Raw genomic sequence first — 16,379 nt, 5'->3', positions numbered from 1 at the left:
CTGATCACAGGGTATTTCTTGGGATAAAATATATTTATTCCTACATCATCAAGACTTCCATTCCTGCTGTGACTTGTCCTCAAATGCTACTCACTAAGCTAAAACATAGTTTTGTCCCCTGTGTCATTAAAGTCTTTACTTCAATGCCATCTTCTTAGAATAGTGTTTTGTGACTATTTTAGAGAAAACTCTACTTAAAACTCCTTTACATGCTTACTGACCATGTTTGTCAGTACAGTAGCATGTTGGCCAGTGCTTAGCAACTGGCTCTCTAAGGGACAGCAAAGCCATGAGTTAAATTGTTAGCCATTCTCCATGAGGAAACCATTCCTACAGTGGCTGATTGCACATTACCTCACGAAATGTCACTGGGAGTGGTGTTGATGAGAAGCATTCACACTGACTTCTGAAAATCATGTGAATTGATTCTCCCACAGCTCTGGCATGCCCTTTGTTTTTCTGAAACATAACTCCACTGAGAGAAGGATTTTGAATTTACCTCTGTATTTCAACACCTACGTTACAGGATGGCACAGTAAATGATGCGTTACCCAATAATTGCAAAACAAATGCATTAGTGAACTAATTAAAACACCATTTGGTGAGCCTTTAATATACATATACAGATTCTATAATTGGTACCTTGGAAAGCAAAAATGAGCTTAGCCTTTTCCAAGTGGATTTTATTTCAGATACAACTGTCCTTTCTACACTGATTATTTTGGGACTCACCCTAATCCTTATTTTAATGATCCCTTGTTTACCAAGAATAATAGCATCCCTATATACCCTGTTCATATTTAAGTAATTTCATTTACATTCAGCAAGGAAAGCTTGGCCTGAAGTTATTTCACTATATTTATATACCTTATGTACATAATACATTATGCCTATATCAATGACATCTGCAATAGAAATTATGACCTCTTCCCCCTCTTATCTTCAAACTTCACTTTCCTATCCAGACATTAGAAGGATTGTTTTGGAGAATTCTGGAAAATTTTAAGAGTCATGTGGCTCCCCTTCCTTCAGTGTGATCTTGGCAATGTCAGATGATTAATGGAGAAGGATAGAGGTATCTACTCCATAGAACATGCATGTAAAGTGAGTTCCAGCGACTACCCCTGTTTAGAGCATAAACTCCATACCCATCCTACAGTGACTGCTTGCATAGAGCCAGGTATTCTCAAAGCCAATTCTCAACCTTTCATCTTTCTTGTAGATCTTCACTGACAATTGTGGCCAATTCTTAGCTGTCTGCTGTATGGTCTAATTTTAGAGCCTTGACTTCATGTCATAAGACATAAGGCAAGACTTGCTGTGTTCTATTTCCACTTGTGGTTTTCTCGGCATATATCTCTATCTCTATCTCTATCTCTATCTCTATCTCTATCTCTATCTCTATCTCTATATCTATCTATCTATCTATCTATCTATCTATCTATCTATCTATCTATCTATATATATATATATATATATATATTGATCTGCTCTGTTGTCTTCTTTGCTGGGAAGCTCCTGGATTATGGCTCCTGTCTGAATTTTCACATATGAAACGAAACTTAATTCAGTGCCAAGGAAAACACTCTCCCAGAGATGTGTCATTTTTGCTTCTAAACTTTTGACACAATTTTGGGGGTGAGTGGCTAATGATTCCAGAACCAGAATCCACAGATAACAGTTTGTATGACTTTAGAAGGAATTGAGGGCAGACTTTTTCTAGAAATGCCTGTTTAAACAAACAAATTACCCATGTTAAGGAATGGTTGGAGGCTCACAAGTAGACACTTGGAACTACAGTTCCTAAATGCTAAGATTACAAGTATGAGCCACTCTGCCCAGAAATTGAATGTCCCCTTTCTCTAAAGGGAAAGATTCAGAAAGTTGGAGGAGAGAGAAGCATAATGAGATTCTGTAGATATTTCAAAGAAGATGGAGGTAGAAAAAAGTAAAATAAAATTTCCAATAAGGTCACTGGTTCTGGAGATGTTATATAAGTGTGGTGAAGTTGTGATCTAGAAGCTCCAGATAGGAACAACATTTACTTTACAATGACCATAAAGAAAGACATGACGGTAGAGAAACAGACAAATTTGATAAAGGCGGGTGCTGCTTCATTTGCAGTAGGTAAACTGGGTAAGTTTTGAGTGTCTGACCTGAGGGAAGCAATCATGAACCAAAAGCACAGAGTTTCCAGCCATCTTTGATTTTGTTTTTTTTAATTCTGCACTGCTAAAACTCCATTTCTCACTCTCCTCATCACGATACATCTTTCCCATTGTTCCCCAAATGCTTTGAACTTCAGTGACTTCGGAAATGTTACCATTGGAAAGCATGATGGTTGTCCTTATCCTGCTCACTGTAGAAGTGGAGAAACACAAGGCAAGGCTGGATATTCCTCTAGAGTGCATAATTTTCAGGAGGCAGGTATTAAACTGTCACAGTTTTGATTTTCTGTGATTCACACCAATATTGCACTCTCTGACGGCTGAACTGTGAGGACTGGCTGCTCCGTGGAGGGCTCAGCCCACCTGCTCTTTTTACCAGTAGCTGATGAGAACGACATGCTGGGCCAACGACTTCCTCACAGGAGGCAGGTCAATCTTTTGAAACCATTTGAGATTGTCTCAAATGAGAAAGAAGCCTTGTGAAGGGAGAGGAATGTCAAGGGCAGTGCTAAACACAAGAAAAATGCTTGCCTGGGTTTCCCCTGCAGCCAACATTGTTAAAAACAATAGCAACTTAACGAAGCATAGATGACTAGATGTGTTAATAAGCAGAGGGAGGGCTGTGCTCAATCCAATTTGGAGTCTACTTCCTCTTGCTGTAGTTTTAGTGAGTCTGGGCTAAAATACTGAGACCTTATGGCCAACAGTGCTATTGGACTTGATAATTATTAAAACACGTTTCTTGATCTCTGAATGGAGTATAGTCACAGAAAGGGCCTAGCTATTTATCACGGTAATTAAGAAAATGTATTAAACATTTGCACGTTAGGAACAAGCACTAAATTACTGCCAGTGGTAATACTGTTCTGTTAAAAAGAAATATTTGTTTATTAAAATGAGATACATTAGTAAGCCTTTTATTCTAGTCGTGAAAAGAATTCAAATATACACAAAAGTGTAAAAAATAGCATGGATGTGAATGGACTCAATGTTCACTCATTTATAAGAATTAACTCATGGCTTCCTTCATGTCAATTTTTTAATTTTTATTTTTATTTGTGTGGGGGCGGGGGGGAGAAGAGACCAGGCAGGTATCTTCCTCTGTCTGCTTCCCTTATTTCCTTGAGGTAGGTTTTTCAGGGAACTTCAAGCTTATGGTGTCAACTAGGCTGACTAACCAGGGAATCACTTCTGCTTGAGGTCATGCCTGGCTTTTGTGAGGGTGCTAGGCATTTTAATTCAGGCCCACAGACTTGCACAGTAAGCACACTGATCCAGTGAGCCGTTTTGTCAGCACCCCCACCTATGCTGGTTCTAAACGAAACCACACCCTACACTGACCGAACCCCAAGGTTCTTCAGAAGCAACCTCTGGTACATCTCTCTCTAGGTGATTGTTTCGCTTGGTGAGTAAAATCATCATCGTGCCTAAAGATTACTACTTGATGAATATTAATACCTATCTTTTGTTGCTATTAAGACTTGTGCTTGCTTATGGTTTCTTTCTGAATGGCTGACTAGTTTCATCCTAATGCATATGAGGACACACATTGCATTTATTTGGCTAAATCTTTCAAATCTCTCTTGATCTGTAAAGTATTTTTTAGGTTACTTGAAATTCCTTTATCTAATTGAGGATTCTAGTGATTCGTCTGATGGAGGTCCTAGCATTTCCCTTTTACTGTCTCCTGTACTAAAGTTTGTATACCACTGGAGGACCTGACAATAGCCCAGCTTAGATTTCCTCTAGTAGACTTATCTGTTTCAGCATGACTGTTTTATAGGTGGCCAGCCATAATTCTAACATATTGTAAGAATGTCTAGTTGTCTCCATTTTGGGGATATCAATGGTCATCGGTGGGTACAAGTAACTATAGATTAAAATACATTCTCCCTCATGATAAGAAACAGCAAGCCATGAACTGTGGTGACACATCCCATGTAGACTCTTGTCATTTTAAGGTGTATCCCTCTACACTTCGAATTTGGTGTCTTCTTGGCTATTCTGGTTTTAATGTTGTAGAAGTTAACTTTATGATAAGCCTGTCCTTCTCTGGAGGAAATCTATCTAGTATTTCGAGTGAAGTAAATAGAATTGCATATTATTGTATGCAAGTATATGTTGATTGTATATCAATGAAGAGAAAGGGAAAATAACTAATTTCTTTGAGCCAGAGGTAAAGATTTTCCTTCTGGTCGAATGAGACAAAAAAAAAGTCCCTCCAGACTGTTGAAAAGTTAACCATTGTTTTAAACCTATGATAAAAAAAAATCCAATTTCAACAAGTAATTGCAAATTTTCTCTTCATAGGATTATTGTTAGCCATCCAGTCAGATCATTGTTTCTTAAGAAAACCTTAGGTGCTGGAACCACTCATTTTCAAACGTATTAATTCCATGAGGGTAATATGAGCATTTCAGAAATGTGTTTTAATTGGGAGCAAAGTGTCCCTGTTCCTCCTGTGACCTGGCAGAACATCTTACCCAGAGGCAGAGGGGTTCATCTGCTTACCTGCAACTTCTATCAATCCCTGTTCAGCAGTGCTAATGTATTTGTGGGAGGGGGTAGGGTGGGGTAAAGTGGCCCACCTTTATATAACTGAGTGACAGTTACAAATCATTTTAGTACATGGAATTACTTGAAATGAATCTTCTGAAAGACTGAACGCATGGGCCAGTATATTCCTCTGAAGGCCCCTGTGTATCATTCTGTCTTTCCTGGATGAAATAAATAGATAAATAGACATAAAACTCACATAGAGTGTAATGACTGCGGACGGTTTTAGGTTAATATTTTTCGTTGTTTTTAAGTTTAAAAGCTCATTTAAAACCCTTTAAACTTGGTGTCTGACTTATGTTTTAATTTCATCTTAATCTCATTATCAGCACATACATATTAACATCTTTTTTAAAGAGAAATGTGGTATAGTTTTTCTTAGATAACTCCGGCATTTGTATAGAATAAGAACCTGGTCCTATGTGCCACAGATGGGAATTATTACGAATAACTTCCTTGTACAAAGATGTGTGGAGGTTCCTCCCCTCAGCCTATGCCAAGCTTCAGCTTCTGTCAGGGCCCTGTGTACAAGGCCCTGGGCTGTCACAACAGCCACATTCAGACTGAGTTGTTCACTGGGCTATAACCTCTGCTTTCCTTCAGCAATAGTCATGAATCTTCCAGAAAAACAGATCAAGCTCTCCTCATTGAACTCTTTGCTGTTATTGGAATTTTGTTTTGTTTCTTAATTTTTCTTTAGTAGTTGTAGATGAAATCAACTAAATAGCCACATGAGTTATGTCCATTGACTCAAGCAAAGAAACATAGATACCGCTATGAACATCTCAAATTCCTCCCTAGCTTGAACATTCATACTCTGGACAGTCTTTTCTGGTTTGGACAATAGATCACTCTCATCGCTTTCAAACAAGATGGCCAAATGACACAATTTGGATCATGGACCATTTCAAAGCAAAGAATACAATTGGGCTTTCAAAATACAGTTTTTGTAATGTTGAGATTTTGTTGCATCTGTGAGAAATGTTAAAATCCATAGCATGGTCAAAAGCAGTTATTAAAATACTGCAAGCATTCCTGCTGGCAACTACTGCCTATGGTTCCCAAGTGGACATCGTGCAGGGAAGGAGGTAGTACACAACGTAAGACAGAAATCCACCGGCTAGCCTCATAAGCAACAACGGAAGGGGACTCAGAGGGGAGGGAGTTGGGTCGAGTTCTCCCTGAGGGCACTGCTACTTAAAGCCACTGGCCTTCATCCATTTGTTTGCCCTTTGTGAAGAGTTTAAAGAGAAGGCCCTGTTTCATTTGTAAGGAATTACATTCATCCTGTTGCATTTTAGGAAAAAATGTAACACACTTATACATTTGCTTGTGAGTGCCTGCATGTGTATGTGTGTTCATGAGTGTGTTTGTGTACTCACTTGTGAATGCAATTGTGTGTGTGAACATGTGCATGAGTGTGCACGATTGCATTATGTGAGTGTATGTGTTTATACACATGTGTGTGCACAGTATGCATGTGCATGTGTGTATGCTTATGTATATACATGTATGCATGTGTTTTATATGTACATGTGTGGTGTGTGTTAGGGGTGTAGGTTCATGTATGTGGAAGTCAGAAGAGGGTGTCAAGCTCCTCTTCCAGCGTTTGCTTGATTCCTGGGTTGTTTTGTGAGTTACTAGGATGAGGACACTGGTCCTGATTACACAACAGGCACTCTTAACTGTTAAGCCGTCTTTACATTCCTTGCCCTGCACCTTCTAACTGTATACCAAAGACACTCAAAATCTCTCAACTACCCAAAACACAATATGTTTTTGGTAGCATCCTTCTGACAATCAAGGTATTTGGAGAAAGGAGAATCCTAAATGTTCCAGAAACCAATGTTAGAGCATGCAGCAACACTTCTATTAGTTGGTTCTGAAAACCAGCCAGACTTCATAGTTTGTGAGAATGCAAATAACCCTCACTGCAGAAGAACTTGAAGTACTCCAAGCTCCCAGGTTCCTTACTTGAGGCAGTGTTATACAACATCACATTATTTTATCCACAGCATGGAAAAGTATCTTTTGTGGAAAGATCTTTTATGGAAAGATCCTTCAGCAGAACCCCTTTCTCCAATTACATTCTAAATGAACACTCCACTTTCAAAACCCCAATTAGACCACTTACTAGAGACAGAACATCTAGTTCAACACTACCACAGTTGAGGTAATTGCATAATTGCATACATGTGAATGAGCAGTAAGCATCCTTGGGACTAGAAAGTTCCCTTTGTTCCAGTAACATTTCAGTTTTTTGTTGTTATTTTTAAATTGATTTTGAATTTTTTACAGGCACTAAATTTTTAAAAAATACCTTCTCACCAAAAGAACAAGTGAAACAAGAACAATAACCAACCAATAAATGAAAAAAAGCATTTGCATATCACATTAGTATATGGTCATTGAAGCCTAGTGATCTTAGTAGCTCTTACAACGAGATGCTCACTTTCCTTGCTGCACCTTTGCACTGTAAAAAATTTTACTTGTATTTATCATGAATAAGGTATAAATGCTACTGATTTTAGAGAGTCTAAATATGGAAAACACAAGAGACAGTTAATGAAAACAGCATAGACAACGTTAAAGAGCTATTCTGTTTGAGGCATTGAAAATGTGGAATACTTAGAAAATCTCTTAAAATCTTCACATTCACTTTCTGAGGCCTTCAAAGAAGGCCTCTATTCATTGTGTCTTTCAATAATGCTATTTAGCAACACTTTAAGGAGTTTATTCATAATAGTACATGCCAACAAATTTAATTAATGTTGCATGTGATGTAGAGGAATCCTTAGAAAACAAATGAAAGAAGGGTATTGTTTTGAAATGGCACTCTTTTGATAATGTAAAAAGCAGTAACTGCTTTTCTGTGGCACCTAATGCTGGCTGTTCTACTGAATTATGGAATGAGGCTCCACGATACTTTGTTTAAAAAGTTTTCATCGATTATTGTAGGAACAACACAGATGCTCTGGAGTCATAAATCTATGTCACATCCCCAAGAGAAGTTGGCCTGTTCCTCTATCTGCTTGCTGGGCTGCTTGCTAAACCAACTTCCTTATCTATAACCCCAGTGTGTCCTTATTTTTCTTATGGACTAACTATGTTCTCTTAACATGTTTCACTATCTTTTATTTTTGTATATCTTTAAAAAAATCTCTGTACATTTTTTCCTAGAAGAAAAGATACCAACTCAAATATACAAGCAGCAGGTCTGCTAATCTAAGGAGTAGCCACTGTGTGGGGACTCATTATCTCACAATCTCTTCCTTGGGTTGTCATTGGAAAAGAAATCCTAAGAGGTGGAATGCTAAAGGGTTTTATTTACTTTCCTTAGGCCAGCAAGGCTGAAAAAGATCATCAAGAGAGAAATGGATGCCTTGCTTCCAACTAAGTCATGTATGCCCTTGTGTTGACTAGGATTTAAGCTGTTGGAAACAGAAATCACCAGGGCTAAACCAACAGAAGAACCACAGACACTATGGTGACTTTGATTATTCTGCTACATGTAATAAATGCTAAATATGTACTATCTCAAAATATGGTAGTAAAAACTACCCCAATTTTAAAGATGTAATAGCTGGAACCTAGTCCTCTGCGCTGTCACAATTTAGGTGTTCCCTTTTCTTATTGTTTTAAAGCTTACCAGGGTTGCTTTGGGAATACAGACAACTACAAGGAGACTATTTCATAACTGTATGGTACAGTCCAGTTTCCCTTTATATTCCTCATGAGGGATCAGTTGGCATATTCTTTAACAAATTTCCTCATAAGGAATCCATGTGACAGTTTGTTGAGTAAGATCTACTTAAATGGAGATAATTCCTTAAGGGCAGTGCCTAAAATTTTGGAAACAGCAAATACTGTGGCTAATGGGGTATGATCCACCCGATTCATAGGAAGCTAGTTTAAGTATAGTCCCTACTTTCAAGTTGAGGTAGAAGGATCACAAGTTCTAAGCAAGCCAGGGAAAGTTAGAACAAACTAAGGCTAGAGACTCGCCCCATGGTACTGTGTTCCTCTGGTGTGTGAGAGGCTCTTTGTCTAAGTTGTGCAACCATAAAATAGTAATAACAAAAGCTTTGTTGGTAAGAAAGACATCTGTGTTAAACTAGCAAAATAACAGGGTACAGGGATAAAGAAATCATCTTCATGTTCTACCTCTCCTTGATTCCTCATTCTTAAAGTAAATGGCTTTAACGTGGTCATGAACATTTTCAGATATTTACATGTGTATACATAGATGTGTGTGTCCCTGACATTACAGTTCATATAAACCTGGGTGCTCTGAGATTGCTGAGCAGTTAACACCTGTGTGCAGTTGTGAGGACTGAAGTTCAACCCGGGTGGATATTAGAGTCTGCTAATAATTTCAGAATTTTGAAGCAGATACAGAACAACCCTAGAGCAAATTGGCTCCCCCCAGATTAGCCATATTGGCAAGCTCTGGGTTCAGTGAAAGATTTCTGCCTTACTGAATTGGGTAGAGAAGAGTCAAAAAAGAGTTCCAGAATCTACACACACACACACACACACACACACACACACAAGAGAGAGAGAGAGAGAGAGAGAGAGGAGAGAACTCACAAATAGAATACTTGCCATCTATGTGCTCTCATTAGAACAGAATGACACAAGGCCTCTCAGAACAGAGTAGACATCTTGGATCTTTCTTATCTTTCTTGGTTTAATCTGTTGTCCTCAAGAAAGTGAAGGTTTTAAATGGTTAAGCAACTGTGATTTACCAGCAGAAAGAATTCAACATTTTAGGCTTTCCCACAACTTGGCGTAACCAGTAAATGCTAGCTCTAAATTCAATCATTTAAGGAATTGTTTTTATCTCACAATACATGATGTGTCCACATTCAAGGAAACATCTTCCAGAAACAACTGTGTCCATATTGTCCCTTCTATATCAAGTTTCCATATTTTAAAATTATCTAAATTGTCACACGGATACTGTACATGAATTCATGGAATTCCAATAGCTAAGACAGTTTCTCTAGAATATTACTTTCTTAGTTCCTATGACACAGTAGGACATTGTTGGATGGAACCATCACTTGGGTCATCCCCTCTAGTGACCACTTCATTCAGACCTTAAAGCTGTCAAGATCTCTCTATAGGTATAGGATCTACTAATCTATATGTTATCTTCTTGCTTTATTGTTACTCTTCATGGCTTATAATTTCTATTCTAAGCAAATGCTGTTTTTTAATCTAGGTTTTATCTATATTTCTGTCTAGGAGACAACAAAAAAGTCACTTTATAATATCTGGACATTATTATTTTAGACTTTCAGATTGCATTGCAGGCACATACACATTGTTACAAATATTTAGATGTTCTCTTTCTCCTTTCCTCTCTATTCTCCTCTCCTCTCTTCCTCTCCTCCTCCTCTTTCTCCTCTTCCTCTCTCTCTCTCTCTCTCTCTCTCTCTCTCTCTCTCTCTCTCTCTCTCTCTCTCTCTCTCTCCACTAAACTGCATGGCGATTCGAAGGTATCATTGTCCTCTGTTTGCTGAGTTTACTCTCTCAAATTATAGCAATGATGTTTCTTCCCTCCTTCTCTGACATTGCAGGTTTTTACTGTTTGTAAAGAGAAAGCACAGAATTGCCCACTTAATATGTTGTGGTTTCAATCACTTGTCTCTATACCATTGGAATTTAAACTTCCTATTTTCTATGTGGGGATGCAGAAGACCCCACATCTATTAGATATCTACTGCCAAGTGCTTTTCCGGGTGTTCTGTGTATAATACTCCATTTAGTCCAGTGGTGTCTTGTGGGTACACTTACATTTGATCTTAGTTCATAGAAAATGAAGCTACAGCTAGGAAAAGATTATCTTCCTAGGTTTTCAGTCATGCTGGACCCATAATTTGAGCACAGGAATGTGCCCCTGAAGTGCTATGCTGCTTTAGATGTTGCATATGAGGTCTCCATTTTTGAGGATGAAGTGGATTTCAATAAGCATGTTTTGTTTTTAGTACATTATTTCTTGACTCTAAGGTGAGAAAATTGGTGTTCAGTGTTTTGCATGCTGATGCCATAAGAGACCTTAGATAACTGGGTGAAACAATGCTCTACTGAGTTGCTGGAGGACTCAAGTCTACTCTTTTTTTCTTTTATGCCAGCCAGATTTATAACTGTAAATCTCCAACCCCAATTTCCCATGCAAAGAACACAAAACTCAAGTGATGCAAACACAAACTGTGCACCTAGGTTGGGCCAACATAACTTACACTACTCTATTCCCCAGCTATAAGATCCCTAGCTACTCGCCGCTCCTCCAGGCCACCTGGGTCTGCTCCGTCTTCTACGACTTCTTCTATCTTCTCCCTCTGTCCTCCATCCCTCCTCTTCTCCCTCTTCTCTCCCTTCTTTAAAGCTTTCAGCTCTGCCTTTTCCTTCCACTGTCCATTCACAGGCTCTAGCCTTAGCCGACCAATTAAGATTTCACCTCACATCACTTGAGTAGGTGATTTACTCCTCATTGTGGAAGCCCTCTTGAGGAAGCAGAAAATGCAAACAGCAACCGACAACATTTCCCTCTTTATGCCCAATTAAAAGGCTCTTTTCTTGCATACATAAGTTGAACACAGCTATTACTGCTCTGCAATTTCTAACGTAGAAGATATACTTAACACCCCACCCATCAATTTTGTCAATTAAATAAAGCACTCTACCATCTATCCTAACTTAAAAGACTTATAGTTCTACACCTGTTATGTCCTGGTTTTAGTTTGTACAGTATCTGAAAGCCATCTTCATATATATATATATATATATATATATATATATATATATATATGCATATTATCTTTCTCAATACTAAATAGCTTGGGTTGGCTAAGAGACTATGATTGGTCTTTGATCACACCAGAAATCTGAGGGAGACTTAAATATTGCTTTCAGTCATGGTTGTCAAAATAAAACAGCTTGTCTCAGCCAAACGTGACTATGCAATACTAAAACCATTTTTACAGAACACAATTGAGTTACACCTGAAACTCGATAGTAGCCACCTTTCTGTTTGGCATGACTGAGAGAGGGCACCTCGGAACTCAGGACTGTGCTGTTGTCACCCACCAACAGGTGTTCCAGATTGCCTACGTAATTGTGAAAGCAGCCAATTCCCCTCGGCCTGGAAACTGGATTTTGGAGCGTTCCCTGGACAACGAGGAGTACAAACCCTGGCAGTATCACGCGGTGACAGACACGGAGTGCCTGACCCTCTACAATATCTATCCCCGCACTGGGCCACCATCCTATGCCAAAGACGATGAGGTCATCTGCACTTCATTTTATTCCAAGATCCACCCTTTAGAAAATGGAGAGGTAAGATGGAGAAGCCACATCGAGTACTGTAAAATAGCTCTGTCATAAAGACATGAATGTGTCAGTAATTAATATCAGCGAGGTTTTAAAATGGAATTTAACAGAAGTCAATTTAAATGTGTTATTAGGGAAAAAAAAAGAAAACCTGCGGTGATTAGAATGTTAAATGCCTTCATGTGTCTCTTCTCTCAAAGATCAGAGATGAGGAAATGGGTTTGGCTTTGAAGCCAGAGATAAATTTCACTACTAAAGAGACTTTTCCAATAATGACAGTTGCTGGAGGCTAGAAACCTAATGAAAGCTCTACAGTGCGCAAACGCAGTCTCAGAATAGAGACAAAGAAGGGCTTTGTAAAGAAAAAGGAAAACAACGAACTAAACAACAACAATAAACCCCAAACAAGGCAAAAACATAAACCATATAAAAAGAAATCATGTCAGGTTTTGTATGCATTTCTGCTTTCACCATGGAGGGCCAAGGCATGATGTGCTCTCTGGGTGAAGTCTTCCTGGATGGTCACATACAGGTGCTTAAGCTCTTAATTATATGCATGCATATATAATTCAAGAGCGGTTGCTCTTTTGTTTTTGTTTTGTTTTTGGTTCTGGAGATAATATTCTAGTTTTTATTCATTAGCTTTAAGCCTTGGATCCAAGGCATGACCTGATGCTAGTTGTCTGTTTTCAGTCCAGTTGCTTAAATTCTCTGTGCCTTAGTTCATAAGTTAGGAACCCTGGAGATAATTAATGTATTTGCTTTTGAGCAAATGAACATGTGAGTATGATCAAACAATGTATTGCACATAAAGCTACCCATGGGCTTATATCTTAAAGCATCTATCACAAGGTAAAAATATCATTAACTGGCTAATGAATTTAATGGACCAACCTTCCAGACATCACAGCTTTCTGTAACCTACCTTACATATGCTCAGAGCAATTCCACCAGTCTGGCTTAAGCAAACATATTTAATTCCACTTTACGACACAGAGTTGGCTCCTGCAATTTGATGAACATGCCATCAAAACTAAAACAGTGTGGATATGTGACCTCAGCTGGAGACACAGGTAAATGACTTAGAGACCTGCGATGTGGAAGCACAATCTTCTACAACCAACACTGCAATTTCACACCCACCAACACAGTCTGCTGCAGAATGCTCATTGGTTCTCATTGTGCCATGGGCTGGCAGAGGACTGAAGCTAAGGCTATTAGGCTTCACAGGAAGGAATTGTCCTATATGTCACTACCCTGGAAAAAGATCCAGATTGAAAGGATCTTTCTATTGAATGCATGGCATTTTTTTTCAGCACCACAAGATCAAAACAGAAATATTCCTTTGTGGGACATGGTCTGTACGCCCTTTCTAATATTCTCTCCCCAGTCCAATATCCAAGGACTTGTATACAAGCTTCCAGAAAACTCACATTCCGATCTTATTATTCAAAGGATTGTAGCCAATCTAGATTGCTTCTAATTACCTCTGAGAAAGAAGTTTAGCCTTTGACATAAGGTGACCAGACTCTTCTTTGGCAATTCAATTCTACAATTCGAAACAGTACTCAAATTCCATGTTAAAAAGTAACGTTTATGGTTATGGAGATGCAGATGATGTACAAAACAAGTAAAAAGCCAATTTGGAAATGTAAAGTCGATTGACCAACTCTGTATTGATGGTCGGGGCTAGTCTTTAGAAGATATCACTTTCACTTCACTGTCCCCAGAAACAAGTTGATCACATATATGCTAACATCTAGATCCATAACATGTTCCCAAGGGTCATCTGTGTTTCTAGAAAATAAACCCATTTCTTTCATCCCATGCTTTAGGCAGACAGAACTATTTGTTTACGGAAGCCCTTGTGTCTATCAAATCCCATTCTTCCTTCTGCACTCCCAACTCCAGGTCTAACACTGAGTTAGAATTCAACTCAACCCCATGCTTTGGAAGGAAAAAAGAGCGTATTCATTTAGTCTTTGCATATTTAATTGTTTTCTGAGCTCCATTGTTTCTGTAGAGAACAGAACTACCCAAACTGTTCCTCAAGGTGTCTTTTCTTTGATTTCCTTAAAGGTGTTCATGTTGGCCTTTGTACTGCAGTAGTATGGGTTTGATGCTCCAAATACATGCTTCAAAAGGCAATAGCCATTTGCAGTTATTTAAATCAAATCTGTGCTTTTTCAAATCGTATTAGAATTTGGTTAGTTGCACTCCTCACATCCTGAGTGTGCAGTAGGTGTGCATGACAAGCCACTGGCTTCCACCATTAGGGCACCTTTGACCTTGCCTGGCTCTGTTGGGAAGTGCTGCACTTGGTTATATCAATTTCTTGATGAGATTCCGATATCATTTTGTTTTACACATCTACAAAGTGATGTTTTTCGTTGGTTCAAGAAATAACTCAATGAGTGTGTAGTTCCACAAGAATTGTTTCTTTCAGTCTTTCTTCTGCAATCCCAATTAAAAACAAATTAGACCATGCTTGTTACTTACACCTGTGTCTGTCACTTATCTACCTTTTGTCCCTTTTTCCTTTTGTATATTAGTATGAATATTTTGCTATGGCATATTTTTAGTGTATTAAATTCTTCCCAGAGCTATGGAAAAACTGTTGAAACTGTTTATAAACCTCTAATTTTGTTTAGGATCATTTTTAATTTCTAAAATTTCTCTGGTTCATTTTCCAGTAGAAGTTTAGGGTTACTAACTTTTCATTGGAATTTTATATCTATCAAACATTTACTTTATGGAGCTGGAGAGATGTGTCTGTGGTTAAGAGAACAGACTGTTCTTATACAAGAGGTAAGTTCAACTCCCAGCACCTGGGTCAGCCCATAGCTGACTGCAACTCCAGCGTCAAGCGATCTGATGCCCTCTGCCTTCTATTCAGACTCATGTAGACATATGATACATACATACATACATACATATATATATATATATATATATATATATACTCTCAGTATTGTGTCTTTATTTCCCATAGTATAAAGTTATAATTATTTGAAATTTTTGTTTGAAAACTAATGACCGACCTTTGTATTTGGTTGACCAAATACTAGCTGGTGCTATTTTACATCGTCCATGTCCATGTATGCCCGATTACTTTGAATAGCAAATTTATATTTGAAGAGTGTTTGTGGACCTAATTGAAGAACTGGGATATGATTATCCTGTGGGAATTTTCTGATGTTCCTGCCATGCCATAGCATCCTGGATCCTTTTTAAACAGTTTACAGATTTGAGTTCCTGGGACATTCCGAGTAAAGCTCTGGAGGAACCTGACCACAGCTGCGCTAATCCCAGTTACACTCATTCCTTGGGTGCCTGTCTTTGGAGTTCAAACTGATATACATGGGATTTACTAAATCCCAATCCCTTTAAATTTCAGAATCTAACTTTTCCTGTCTTATTACAGCAGGGTTGTCTAAAGCAATTCTTAGTTTGCTCAGCCATGTCTTTGGGAAAGCATCGCAGGCTTAGATTTGTCACATTGTACCAAGGCATCTCTGGACATTCATTTCTATCCTCTTATAGCACGTAAATGGCTTTAAGTAGATGTTCTTCTGTATTTTGTCGTTTGGTTGGTATTTGTCATTGGACGTGTTGGTTCTGGTTATTTAACTTACTAGAAACAGAATCAAAGTCATATATGTAGTTTTCCATTTTGGACTTGTATTAAATTTACATGATTATAAGGAATAGAGACTCATGAGATATTCTCACACTGCTATTGATACAGACGATGTCTTACACAATGAGTTTGTGAAATAGCCAACCTTCATTGTTACATGATTATGAACCAAAGTAGTGACTTTGTTCAGATATTGTTTATTTTTTCCATCAGTGTCTGTATTTCTCTTCTTCGATACAGTTTGGAGAAAGCATTAAATTTATGATCGTACTCCTTTCAAAATCTCTAATCTGTGACAATTTTAAGATCTGTTGGAAAAAATATTTTGTAGACTGTTATTCAGTTTGGACTAGCCTAATGTCTAAAAATTAAGTTGACCTGGTTTGGGGGAAGACTATCATGGAAGAAACAGCTTTCTCTTGCTCCTCTTATTTAAGTCAATATATATTTTATACATTTTTATTCATTCATAAAATTATGCTTCTAGATAACTTTTTATTAAGGGCAGCAGTGTCTAACTAAATATCCACCACAATCTGAAGTACCTATTTTTGACTAAGCATGGAATGATCATTTTATTTAGACCATCATAATATCCTTTAAGTATAAAATTAAGTCATAACTAAGAAAAGGATTATTTTAAAGCCCATCAATGAAAAGAAGACCCAATGAAATAA

The 16,379-nt window shown here is 38.1% G+C and overlaps 1 protein-coding gene across 1 annotated transcript in view; it reads left to right on the top strand.

Moving 5' to 3' along the window:
- Positions 1-16,379, top strand: part of Lama2 (laminin subunit alpha 2) — a 470,233-nt gene that overhangs the window by 35,916 nt on the left and 417,938 nt on the right. Inside the window, exon 5 of the mRNA XM_032895270.1 lies at positions 11,826-12,068. Coding sequence (XP_032751161.1) covers positions 11,826-12,068 — 243 coding nt within the window. The remainder of the gene's footprint in view (positions 1-11,825; positions 12,069-16,379) is intronic.

Source organism: Rattus rattus, chromosome 2, assembly GCF_011064425.1.
Source record: "Rattus rattus isolate New Zealand chromosome 2, Rrattus_CSIRO_v1, whole genome shotgun sequence".
NCBI classification, from domain to species: domain Eukaryota; kingdom Metazoa; phylum Chordata; class Mammalia; order Rodentia; family Muridae; genus Rattus; species Rattus rattus.
The sequence above is the reverse complement of the archived record's forward strand: the minus strand, read 5'-3'. Positions and strand labels throughout refer to the sequence as shown.